The sequence below is a fragment of the Poecilia latipinna genome, unplaced genomic scaffold (genome assembly GCF_001443285.1).
Source record: "Poecilia latipinna isolate Pla-1442-1.1 unplaced genomic scaffold, P_latipinna-1.0 Scaffold239, whole genome shotgun sequence".
NCBI classification, from domain to species: Eukaryota; Metazoa; Chordata; class Actinopteri; order Cyprinodontiformes; family Poeciliidae; genus Poecilia; species Poecilia latipinna.
In genome coordinates, this window is record NW_015112855.1 from 12,207 (window position 1) to 25,358 (window position 13,152).

General features: G+C 39.2%; 1 protein-coding gene across 1 annotated transcript in view; it reads right to left on the reverse strand.

Annotated features, from left to right (window-relative positions):
- Nucleotides 1-98: 98 nt before the first annotated feature.
- The window catches only part of prkar2aa (protein kinase, cAMP-dependent, regulatory, type II, alpha A), a 39,640-nt gene continuing 26,586 nt past the window's right edge, over nucleotides 99-13,152 (reverse strand). The window contains exons 4-11 of the mRNA XM_015032395.1: nucleotides 8,626-8,762; nucleotides 7,166-7,272; nucleotides 4,435-4,576; nucleotides 3,966-4,067; nucleotides 3,772-3,846; nucleotides 3,613-3,678; nucleotides 3,199-3,337; nucleotides 99-934 (exon numbers count right to left, since the gene is read on the reverse strand). Of these exons, the coding sequence (XP_014887881.1) occupies nucleotides 810-934; nucleotides 3,199-3,337; nucleotides 3,613-3,678; nucleotides 3,772-3,846; nucleotides 3,966-4,067; nucleotides 4,435-4,576; nucleotides 7,166-7,272; nucleotides 8,626-8,762 (893 nt within the window). The 3' untranslated portion in view covers nucleotides 99-809. The remainder of the gene's footprint in view (nucleotides 935-3,198; nucleotides 3,338-3,612; nucleotides 3,679-3,771; nucleotides 3,847-3,965; nucleotides 4,068-4,434; nucleotides 4,577-7,165; nucleotides 7,273-8,625; nucleotides 8,763-13,152) is intronic.

Consider the following 13,152-nt stretch of genomic DNA (forward strand, 5'->3'; position numbering starts at 1 on the left):
TTTTTAAAAATTTTTTTTAAAAGTTTTTTTTTTTTAATTTTTTTTTTTTTTTTTTTTTTTTGCATTTTTGGATTTGTCTCCCTTTTCAGAGATTTTTCTTTTTTTTTTTTTAAGATTTCTGTCTCCATGGTGTGTATGGGAGTGTGTGTTATGTGTGTGTTTGAGCATCTACACTTGTCACCACATGTGTGCGCTTGTATTTTTGATGTGTCCTTGGCTGAGGCTTGGAACAAGTCTGAGTTGTTCAAGTGCTCATGTGAATATAAAGCCTGCACTAACAAAGCTCCATGGTGTGATGCTGAATATGTTTGGAGTGTGTGTGTGTGTGTGTAGTTCATGCCCTTACGCTGCTCTGCCTGCATAAGGTCACCGCAGGTAAGACATTCATACTGAGAGGTTGAAACTAACTCAAGCAACAACTTGGGTGGCCTGTAGCAGGATGTGTGTGAGAGTGTGTGTGTACATCTAACCAAAGTCAGCTTATCAAGGAATCTGTTTAGCTTGGATGTGCTCGAGGGTGAGCACACATTTTGGAGTGTGTGTCTCTCAGTGCCTACCGCATGGGTTTGTGTGTGTGTGGGAGAGGAAAAAGAGGGTTGAGTGTTTGAAAACTGAGGATTCATGTACCTGCAGGTGAGCCGAGCACGCTTTCCCGTGCTTTTGCACCGGGTGTAAAGCTCATGAGTCCGTTCAACCACTTCCTGTTGTTGGAGAGGACTTGTATCTGTGTGTGTGTGTGTGTTTGTTTGTCTGTTTGCATGTTTGTTGGTGTGTTTGTAAAAGAAGGCACGGAGGGTGGTGTGGGAGGCTCAGTCTCTCAGGTCCATGCTGGAGCCGAACAGAGCCACCAGCTGCTCCTCGTAGTGGGTGATGTTCCTCTTCATGATTTCCTTACAGGAGCCCAGGAGGCGCTCGAACGCCTGGATGTCTATTACTGCACAGAGGAGGAGAGGAGGAGGTTATGTGCCGTTCAGTGGGCCCAAGTACTGAACTTCATCACATACAGATCATCTTTTATCTCCTGAATCCTTCTGGTCCTTATTAAAGGGGCGGTATTATGTGTTTTCCAGGCGCACAGTGCTGTTCAGTTATTATAAAATTGGGAGGAGCTTTGTTGAAATAGGCGACGCTTTGCATATCAAGCACTAAGGGAGCCTGAATCGTTGCCATGGGAGAGTCAAGGATTTCTTCAATATGCATAAGAGTCAAAACAATACTCGAGGTACATTTTTGATGAAATAATAACATACGACATGAGGCTCAAAATATTTATTTTTCATAAACCGTCCCTTTAATGACCTGTTAAGCATTTTAATCTTCTATTTTCAGTTTTTGTCGTCAGAAATGCACTAAAAACAGGCTGTTGTCGACAGAGAATGGTTGTAGTAGCAGACTTGTTAAATCCTTTTTGCAAACAAACTCCCTGATACTAAACTACTTTGACAAGATCTTTTATAATTTTGTCTGACTTCACCAATATTTGAATCAGTATGGTTAATCTGTTGGCACTGGAATCGCTCACAAAAGTTGCTTTCCATTCCACAAAGAAGAGTCAAGTAAAACAAAAGGTACATTTCGACGATGGGCTCGTCAACGTTTTTTCCTCCAGATATTTCTCTGAACCTCGTTACCAACGTAGGGAGTTTGCAAGCGCTTTCACTGTGAGGTCCTAAATCCTGCCTTTCGTATAAATAACATCTGAGGAGCTCCTCAGTCGAGTCCAGAATGCGCTCGATGACGGTGAACAAGCAAAAGCTGCTTAAAAAAAGTCAAGATGTAACTTCTATTATAAGTGATTGTTTTCTATTAATTAAACAACATTACCTCTCTTACAATCCCCAATATAAAGAGCAGAATAAAATGTTCTCAGTCTCAAAGGTGGCTCAGTGGTAAAATGAATTAGTGCTAATCCTTCATAGCAGGAGGAGGCAGGGAGGGCGACGAGAAAAAAAAAAAAAAAAAAAAAAAACATTAAAGAAAATCCCAGAGCAACAAACAATATTGCTACAGTACAGCTGAATTACATTTTCTCTGCTTCGCAAGCCAATCAGCAGTTGTGGCAGACAGCTGGTGTTACTGCCAGCTCAGTTAGCTGATAGACGAGAGTGACAGGTTTGTGTGGAAAGGTGCATGGATTCACTCATGAGGACGAGGAGACGGCGTCCATATTTCATAGGAGGAGGAGGAGAGGTGACAAGCTGAAGCACAGCTGTTCAAACTGCTGCTCATTTCTTCCATTTAAAGAAAAGCATGGATATTAACATCCACTCAAAGAAAATTAGAAACTACAAGGTTATGGCAGATGAGTTGATCATGAAATAATAATTATTATTACAGTGTTTTAAACCAGTCTAAACTTTGTTCCATGGGCCAAAATCGTCAAGTCTTTTTTTTATTTTTATTTATGAGCCAAAGAAATGCAAATTTCAAAAAACTAAAACCACGAATAAAATATATATGTCTTACTATTCATTATTTGCAATTAAACATATAAGAAATGTCAGTTTTTTCTTGTAGGAAACAGAAAGGTTAGTTTAAAACTTTGTAGATTCAAAACTTAAAAAGGATTTTGCACATTATTAAAATAAAGACACCCAAGTTTCTTCAAATGAGAAGAAAAATATTCAGCCTATTTTCAGGAATGAGAGCAAAGTTTGGGTCAATTTTTGTAAAAAATATATGGTGTATTAAGTCAAATTTGATAAACTAATTAAAAGCAAATATAGGTTCCCTGAAGTCTGTTTCTGAGTACAAGTCAGTTGTTAAATGTACTCCTATTTACAATAAAATTAAGGAGAAACTAAATGCATGTTTTGCTTAATACTTTCTATTTTACAAAAATGTTATTTTGTTTGCAAGAATTTTGCTGTACTTAAAGATAAAAAAGTCTCAACCACCTGTTCTGACAGGCCAAATGCAATCAATTCAGGGGCCACAAAACTGTTCAGTGAGAAATAAACACACACGGTGCTGAAGTCATCAGATGTTTACTTATCAGCTCTAAATTAAATTATTTTATTTAACCAGAGAAGCAAGGAACCACGCAATATCCCTATTGAGCCATTTAACTTAGATGCTGAATATCTTTTCCTTAAACATCCACATGCTATGTCACACAAGCAGATCTCATCTCATCATTGTCTAGTGTTCAAGATTACCACCAACGCTGACGGGAGTTTTTCCAACAATTAGTCTTACCCAAACATTTGACATCTCCTACTGCGTAGGCTGAGGCGGCCCGGGGCTTGTTGGTGACCAAGGCCAGCTCCCCGAAGTACTGGCCCCTGTTAGAGCGTGCTATCTCCACCTCAGAGTTGTCTGCGTGGTCTGCCTTCGTCTGCGGGGAGGAAGATGAAAAGGTTAGGAGCCCCCCGAGCGCTGCCTGTTCTTGGCGCGGCGAGAGCCGCTGAGAAGCTGTGATGGATTCCCTGCTGTTGCTAGGCAAAACCTGGAAGCCCTCCTGCAGTCTGGCGGATATTAATTGAGTGTGTGGGCTGCAGTCACCCATTGTGCTCAATAGAAACCGGCTAGTGAAACAGTTCAAGACAATAAAAGAATTACATTGTAAAGCTGTTAAACTACAAGTGGAGATGAGGAGGGTCTGTGCCTTACTTTACTCTTCATCATGATTTTGACTTCTCCAGATTCTACAATGTAGAAGCAATCAGCCTTGTCTCCCTAAAAATGAGAAGAAAAAAAAATATATATTTTTTTCAATAAATCAGAAAAGGAAGTTCAGGGTAAAAACAGTGGAAACCTGTAGTTTCCCACCTGTGTGATGATGCGCTCTCCATCTGAGAACTGCTTCACTCCTAATACATCCACTATCTTCATCCTCTCTGTTGCCTGGAAAAGAAAAATAAAGGATGTTGAAAGAAAGCAGAGCCAGGAAGCGGTCGGGACCGTCTCAGTCACTATTCACTCTCATTCAACCATTTCACACTTGTTGGGCGATCTAAACTTACCTCCAGCGATTTCAGCAGCGGCACGGACTCGATGAAAGTCTCGTACATCCTCCTCTTCTTGGCATTGTTCTTGACAATGAGTCTTCGAAACGTTGCACGGTCCTAGCAACAAAAACATTGTGAGAACATAGAAAAAAGAAAAGAAAATCTCCCCTGCACAGAATGGATGCTTGACTGTTGTCTTTCTGATTTTAGCCACCAGGAGGAGCTGCCGCAGCATAAATCATCAGACTGGAGCAGGGCTCCATTCATAGATTACATGAATTAACCCATCTGAGCATCACAGAAAGCATCGCTAGGAGCGACGACGGTTCAGACCGTGGTCTAACTTGATAGTATGTAAGACTTATAAGACTCCACACTTGCTTTGAGCAAAAATAAAGCATGTGATTGGATTTTATAAGGCTTTAAATAGTGTCCCTTCAGTTATTTTACTTTTTACAATTCAGCTTTTCATTTGCGTTCTTACCAAGCCCCAAAGTGCGCCCTCCTCGGTGGCTACAATGGTGGCGGCACGTGGCGTGTTGTACATGAGGGCCAGCTCTCCAAAGCTGCCCTTATTGTTGTACTGACCCACACAATTTCCTGATACCTCAATGTCATACACACCCCTAGAGAGAGGGAGAGTTGGACAAAAAGAAAAAAACGAAACAAAAGGTTAGCAAAATATTACATCAGACTGTCATTTTGTAAACTGACCTAATGCTTTTATCAGCAAACCTGGATGGATTTTTTTTTCTGCACAGTGGGTGACAATATAATTAAGAGTTTATATACTGTAGGTGAAAGCAGTCAAATGAAACCAATATTGTTTAATCACAAAATATCTCCACCTCAAAAAAAGCACAACTTGATTTTTTATACCTCTTCTGTAGTTTTTGTTCAAAATTCACCATTAATTTTTTTGTGGAATCCTGAATCCATACTTCATCACTGTGTCACATTTGTTTTGCAGGATAGAATGTTTAACATGTTGAGTCATTTTTTTTTTAGAATTAAAGTCAACTTTTTTATACCTGAACATTTCTTCTAACTGGTAGAGAACTTGTTTAGGGATCTAAACATTGGGGATTAGGAATTCATTTCACAATTAACAAGAAATTGTAATAATTCAAATCCAAATCTGCCAGGGGCTGGAACAGTTTTGGTCTTAACTACACGTGTCGTAAATAAAAACCTTGTCTGTTTATTTGCCAATAATTGAATTCTTTACAAAAACAAATTGCATGTAGAAGGAAAGGCCACAAAGTGCAGATGAATGCTTTGCTAATGAGTGCAACATTTGAACAGAGCAGCTCTGAACTGCCTCTGCTTTCCATCTCTATGAGGATTATACATAAGGAAGGTAATTTGCATTGATGTTGCTCGGTAGGATTAACCAGTCATTTTCTAAGAAGGCCTGTCCTCTCATTGGTTGTGCGGAGGGGCTAAAGCCCTCGTTGCTGTTGGGAGTATTAGCTTACTTTGGATTAGCATGAGAACACAGCGATCATCTGTGTTCTCAGGTAGCTCCGTATGCAGGAGTTTCTAGCAATTTGATTCAACACGATTAACACAGAGTTAATTTTAAGTAGGAAGAAGCAGTTTTTTTTTTTTTTAAATAAAAACTTGAAGAATGAAGGTAGAAATAATCAATGGTAATAATGGAGTGTGCCAGTGCTCTGACTTGTGCACAAAGTGGTGAGAGAAGACACACAGTGTGCGTGTCTGCATTGGAAATAATTTACTATCCAGCCCGTTGCTGCCCTGCTCTGCGATGATTTCATTTCCCGTGATAAAATATGAAAACCTGTCACTGCATTAAACAACTGATCTTGATTGCTGAATCGCAATTACACGCAAGCATCTAGAACAACAAAGCATGTGGTCCACATGCTTTGTTGAAAGAGAAACAACTGGATGACATGCTGAGGTTAAAACTAAAGTCTTGGAGTAAATTACGCAAGCGTGCTCCATAATGTTTTACAATGATCCTTATCGCTTTTTTCCATGCTCCGTCCAAATCATATTCCGGCTTCTCCCCACGGGATTGCACAGGATTTTCAGCTACTTCCTGTTTTATGGGCCTCAGAGAAGGTTGTTTACTCTTTGCTGAAACGCTGCCAAATGGCAGCACACTGGCAGGGCAAGAGGCTGGATTTAGAAACAGCTGAAAGCGAGGGACAAGTAAAGCTGCCCAGAGGTTGGTGAATAAATTGATATACACTGAAGTGTGGAGGAGACGTGATCACTGCCTAAATAGGGACAAAACGGGAGTCATTTTGCTGTATTCTGCTCATCTTTCATGATAGCAGTATCTGTGTGCTCATGCTCACATCCCACCCTGCTGATGACATTAACTACCACTCATTACTTTGTCCACGGAAAACCCCGGGACAGTATACGACCAGGCAGGCGTGCCGCTCTTAAAGGTCATCGCTTGCATTGTATGAGGCGGCAGGCTGCGCGGGAAGGTGTGGGAGATTGAGCCCAAATGGAGCTATAACAATGTGTTGAGCCGATGTGTCGAGAAAGAATGGAGGCAAATGACAAACAAAGCAGCCACCAGCCAAAAACCGGCAACGATACGCTCTCCTAAACGGCAGGTTTAAAACTTAGACATGTCTTAGTGGAGATGGCACGTACAAAAAAGTTAGATATTTTAATGCCTGGATATGAAAATCGGAATAAAACTGCAGCAATTTTGCTCTCGACTTCTTTTACATCCATAAAAACATCAATAGTTATTTAAAGGCAATCTAGAAAAGGTGCAAAAATACCTGCAGATTTGTAGCTTTAAACTATGGCTGCGCAAATTTAGGAAGAAATTAAGGTGGTAACATCTTAGCTGTGATGTAGATCGCCGTCAACAGCAGAATTTTATCACTACTCTTTTTCCATCATTGTGATATCTTAACCTCTCTTCCTTGGATTTAAGCGTCTTAGTCACCGAGATCTAATTCAGGTGTGTGTATAAAAGCAAGTGTAAGCCCACTCAACTGGCCACATATAAAGTATTATTTGCAATCAGAGTTTGAATAAACTGCACTAACAGTAATGCACCAACATCCAAGCAAGTCATCTGTGACTGAAACAGCGCACGTCTCGTGATGATGGCTGTGAACACTGTAGGTTTTTAAAGGCTTCAAAGGCCCTTGAAGTTAATAGATTATCTTTAAATGCAATTAAGTAACCATTTATTAAAAAAAAAAAAATCCTACCTCTCTATGACATAAAAGTTGTCTCCATCGTCTCCCTGATCAATGACATGCTCCTGTGGTTGAACCTTCAACTCAAACATGGCGTCCAGTACCTGCGAGAACTGCTCCTGCAAGACGGAAGAAAAACAAAAATCAGAAGTTAAGAAGTGGAGCGTTGAATTTGACATGCGCACCATTTCTGAATGTAGAAAAGATTAGATTTCATAATGACATCAACAGAACAACAGAGAGACAAAACAGGGGAATGAATGACTGGTTGGAATTCAATAGTGCAGGTGGCGTCTATGGTTTTCTAGAATAAGTTTCATATAAAATGAAACGCTGCCGATCCCTTGGAAGTGACAGGACTTAAAAGATGTGAATTTCGTAACAAAATTTTTGCAACCATAACAACCAACAGTCCAGTGTCGCTCAGTTCTTCTCTTGGAACCAACCAGTAATCCCCGAAGTAGTAAAGAAAGTTTTGCTGGGAAACATCTGATTAATATCAAACTTCAATAAGGTCAAGAATATTAAGATGAAAAAAAAGAGATTATTCTTAAAGGAAAGCAAAAAAAAAAAGACTCTTTTGAACATTTTCTTTGAAGCAAAATTAAAAATGGAAAAAAACATAGGTAATGGTTCTGAATAGTAAAAAAAACTTTACTAGATAGTCTCAATTTATTATTAATTTATTTTTTCGCAAACAAAAATATATAGACCAATTAAAGGGAGTTTTTTGTTTTGATGTATTTAATTAAAAAGGTAAAAAAAAAAAAAAAGATTCTCGTGTCCAACATGCTGATCACTAAAGCAAAAAAAGCTGATATTGATCAGTCTGATTTGTGCATTTTCGATTAAAACGAATGTGCATACGGTAGCATAAAGATGGATGGATGCACATCTTCGGTGAAGATTGTTAGAAATATGTGTTATCACTTTTACAGTAGTAGTAAGTTTTTTTATTTAAAGGGTTTTGGCTTTCTACTGTGTGTGAGCTGATATTAGGTTGAAACCCGTGTCTTCCCATTATTTCCAAGAATGTCTTTGTAACATGATTATAACAGGAGGCCCCGTCTTCCTTTCTGTCCTCATGTGAAAGAATCAACTGTGTGAAAAGACAAAACTTGCTTTTCCCTCCACCTTGAATCCTTAACTACCGGGATAATCCTTACTTGTGAAACTGCCTGTGTGCAGAAGTAGTTTCTGTTTCCCCTCTTGCCCTTCCTCCCTCCCTCCCTTTTCTTGATAATAAAGACAAGCTTTGACCAGAGGTTTTCAGAACATATAGTGAACCGCTTGGAGAAGAGATTCACTGCATTTTCTCCTTTTGCAAAAGCCTGGTTGAAAATTGATATACGTCATCTGTAGTTCTTTTATGTAGGTTGAGAAAATACCTATCAAAGATGCATTGTTTTTAATTTCACCATTCTCCAAAGTCATCAGTAGCTACATTTCTGCAGTGTTGCAACACAGTTTACCTGATCTAGTGTTTTGAAGAGGAGGATGTCTCGGCAGGCCTCCTGCAGTCTGCAGCGCTGTTCGTCTGTTTTTGGGTGAACCACTCTGGGCTCAGCGTCTTCGTCGTCTTCGTCTGGGTTGAATGCTTCGGCACAAACTGACAGAAAGACGTGCGATTCCATTACATTCATCCATGTTCTACATTTACACAAATAAACTGTATTATATAAAGAGAAAAAAAAAAAAACACCATACAAACAGATGACAGTGGAGAGCTTATAATGAGGCGACTGCCTGCAGGATAAGTGAGACGCTGGAGGAGCCCAGAGGAGGAAATGACACGTACACTGAAACATGTTTTGCCACACCAGAAGACAAACCCTGACAAGGTCATTTCAAATTGTCACTACGTATCTGCGTTTCGGCTCCTCTGCAGACACACTACACTTCTCACATGACATTTATACTAAACACACTATAGTCTAAGAATGTGTGCGTGTGTGCGCGGAAATCAAGCGAGTAACATCTTCCCTCCCAGGAGCGGTGCCAGTGATGTTCGCAGCAGTGTGACCTCGGGAGTGTCAATGTGTCAGCTCCTTTAGTTCAGCTTGATCAGGTAGTTTTAAAAAAAAACAAAAAAACAAAAAAAACACACAACAACAAACAGAAGAGAAAACACAGCTAAAAGTGTGAATCTGGATGCAGAACCCAGACCAATCAAAATACTGAATATGAGGTTATAAAAGGCAGACCTCGTCCTCAACATGTTGGTGTGAATATACACAGCGATGTGTGTTCTTCACAGATATCCTTTCAGATAATGGAGCAGGCAGGCTTGCTGCAATAACATTTTGTTTCTCAGTGCTGTTAGATCCTTTCCCCCCCCCCGCCGAGGGGGGGGGGGGGGGGGGGGGAATTAAGAACAGGACTCTTAAAAATCAGAGTTCATTTCTGACACGGTACTTTGGTCAAGCCAAATACAAAAAATATTGAAACAATATTTTAGATATACAAGTATATCACGGGTTTTGTTAAAATGTTCTAAACCGACTATGAGCTTCTAAAGGAAGAGTTTGTATTACACCGTGTTCTGTCAGAGGCGGTACAGTAGAATATTAAGACAGTTTAATTTGTGATTGGACTGTGGGAGTCGGATGCACACAGCAGGAAGCAGAGAGCCGCTGGTCATCACTTTGCAGTCTGGCAGGCTGGATATGTTAGCAGCTTCTGTGAACACGAACAGCGTTGTTCCCCAGTGGAGCCATGTGTTATTATGGTCCATGTTCCCATTGACTTGCATCTGCAGCAACACCCACTAATGGTAAGTTGTAACATTTCCCCCTGAAATGGGGTCACGTTTGTAAGGAAAATGTGTTTGAGGGTTGAGCAGCAGAGTGGAGTATGTGGGTTGTGCCTATGAAAAAAAAAAAGAAAAATAAAATGAAATAAAAATGTGCCAGAGCCTTTCTGCCAAAGCCAAACGGCTTGTTCTGCTGTTGGATCTCGCTTGGTGTCCTTTATTCGATTTGCTGTAGGAAGAAGCCAGATATCCTGGCAGTAATGCATTAAAGAGCCATATACAACCACAACAAACGAGGAACCTCCTCCTCATGCTGGTCACCAGTTTGTCATGTGTTGTGGTGGGATGGCATTGCATTCCTCAACCATTATTTGTGGGAAGTCAGCTGACGTGGTCGTGTTGGTCAGTCCAACATGAACCGCAAAGCCCAATGTGATCCCACAAGTGCTTTCCATGGCATTCAGTTTATTGCATAGAAGCACTGTGATGACAATCACAAAAATCCACACAAACCTATGCTGTTTATGGCCTGATTACCAGCATTTGTTAGAATTTTTAATTTTTCTTCATATTTTTGTTAGGTATATGCAGCAAAAACAACACAGTAGGGAGAAAAAAAACAAAAACAAATATTGAATATCCATGTTTGTGGAAGGAGAATGAATTGAATGCTATGACTGAGTGCAAATAACACTAATATGATGAACTCTTTTTAAAAAAGAATGTTTTATTAATTGCTAAACTTTTAAGTTGCTGGTTTATCTTTTTTTATTGTTTGGAAAATATACAATTTGGGGTTTAAACAGTAAGTACAAGATGAGTACTTGTATTCAAGTTGTGCTTCTGCTGAGTGACATCAGGGAGTAGGGATCTGTATAATAATGTTCAATTCCACTCAAAAGGGGAAAAGAATTGCTATTTAATTGCCAACAAATTGAAGAATCCTGGAAGACTCTTCAAAAAGTTGTTGTGGATTCTGAAGGAGTCAAAAACTGTACATAAACCAAATAACTGCTTGGACTGCAACAAATGGTCATAATTAAGGTATTTTTGCATCCAGACTCCTTCTGTAACAGGCTTGGTGACGTCGGTTTAAAGCAGAAAAGAGATTTCTAGACAGTGAAGCGGTTGTGAGGTAGTCAAGTCATTACAGAACAACTAAATTGTTTCATTGCCAAAACAGAAGTTGTTTGCCAGAAGCAACTTTACGTAAAACCTTGAGATGGAAATAATTAACTTTATTTTATTTCCAGTAGTAGTAGCTGCGTAAACTGTTCATTATCTGCGATCCGAGATAAACACAAACCATTAAATCATTAACTTTTTACTGTCGTACAACACTATGATAGTAATCCTGTTATAGAACAAGGCAACACTGTCACAGTGACTGCTCTCGCACATCAGAATGAGTGGAAATCTTTTTAAAAACTAGATTTCAAATAGGCCACAAAGTTTGGATTGAAGCACCTTTAAGTAAGGGGGCTCTTTCTTACTCCCAATAAGCAGAAGAATCCATCAACATTTTTAAAATTATCTTAAGCAAAAACTCTAAAGATCTAAATGTAGAGGACAAACATAAAGCTGGCAAACATTGCTGGATCAAAGACCTCATAACCATCTTGATTAAAAATTCAACTGGGAAAAAAAACAAAACACTGTTATTTATACATCAATGTTTACATATGCAGTTTTTAGATGAACTTGTTTGTGATCACTGCTTCTCATCTGGCACCAACTGCTAAAAAGGAAAAGCCAGCTCCGTCCCAAGTATCTTTTTTAGGTTAAACTCAGTGTGTGAACAAAGTCGACTTCAACAGCAGCCGAGTGCTCCGGGTGGAAGTAAATGTTGCCATGGTGAACTTAATAGCTACTGAGAAAAAATTATAACTCCTGAGGACCCAGTGAGCAACCAAAAGCCTTTCCTGCATACATTTGTGTTTGTTTGGTGTGAAAATCTCAACAGAGGAATGAGTTTAAATCAGGGACACTTCCGTCTTTTTGTCTATTTAGGTCTGTAGACAACAGATGATTGTTTTAAGGTTTCTGACCTAACAAGTGTTTGATTTAAAATTTTAGAGTAAATTTTTAACTCTGGGATTGTTTTTATGAAAGCAAACACTTTCTTTTCCCAAGCAGAAAGTAACAGATTGTTTTATTTATTATTTATTTTAACCAATAAGCTCTCTTCTTATACTGGATAAAATATGTACCAAATAAACCTTGAAAAATAGCAACTCAAGTTTTAGGGTTTTTTTCTGTTTTGTTTTTTACTGTGACCTGGTATTCCCATTTGTTGTAAAAAAAAAATGCAAGTCTTTCATAAAGGAAAAAGACTTGCTTTTTTCCAATAAAAAAAATTAAGCATACTTGTTGTGACAGATACTGAAAAAAAATGTAAAGGCTTCTCTCTGTGGTCTTACAGCCACCTGCAGAAATACACTCCTCCATGTCATAAACAAGCAGAGCTTTAAAAGTATGAGTGACAGAAAAACTGCACCATGCTGATGTAAATGTTTAGTAGAGAATAACATTCAAGTAAAATTAACTCCAGGAATGTAAAGCTGCTTTTAGGGCTGAATGCCATTTCTTTCAGATTTGATATTAAATATTGAATGATGATTTTTTTTAATGCGTCGATGGTTCGTTTACATACATTTACCTAAACTAACCATCCCTAGTAATTTCCACAAATTCATAGATTATTTGATTTTCTTTACCTTTTCTGACAAGCAGTGAATGGGATTGGGAGAGGGAAAAAAAAAAAAAAGGGAAATATGGTAGAAGAGATGAACGTTTATTTATTCACTTAAACCATGCAACACTGCAGCCACCCAATAAATTGGGCTCATGTCTGACTGTAATGAAAATGACCGCCTCTTTGCTCACGCATAAGTCATTACCAGTGACCTGCAGGATCCATCTCCCTGCAGCACGAAGAGCAGAGTGGGTGAGACTCCCATTTCCCATATACAGACGGCAACCCGGAGCAACTGCATCCAACTTCCTTCCTTACTGGTTAAAAAAGCTGCAGAGGACTAAAAATCTGCAGTGAGGACACCAACTTTCAAAGTTGCCTTGTGACCTGCTCTGAAATGCAGCAAAACCAAGCAGCAGTGAAAAAGTAAGCTGCCTCATCCCTAGGAAAGAAACATCGTCTCACGATGAAACACAGACCCTCAACTTTGACAGTTTGCATATAAAAACTCAGTATTCACCCATAATTGGTTCTTTACCTTTTTGATTTACT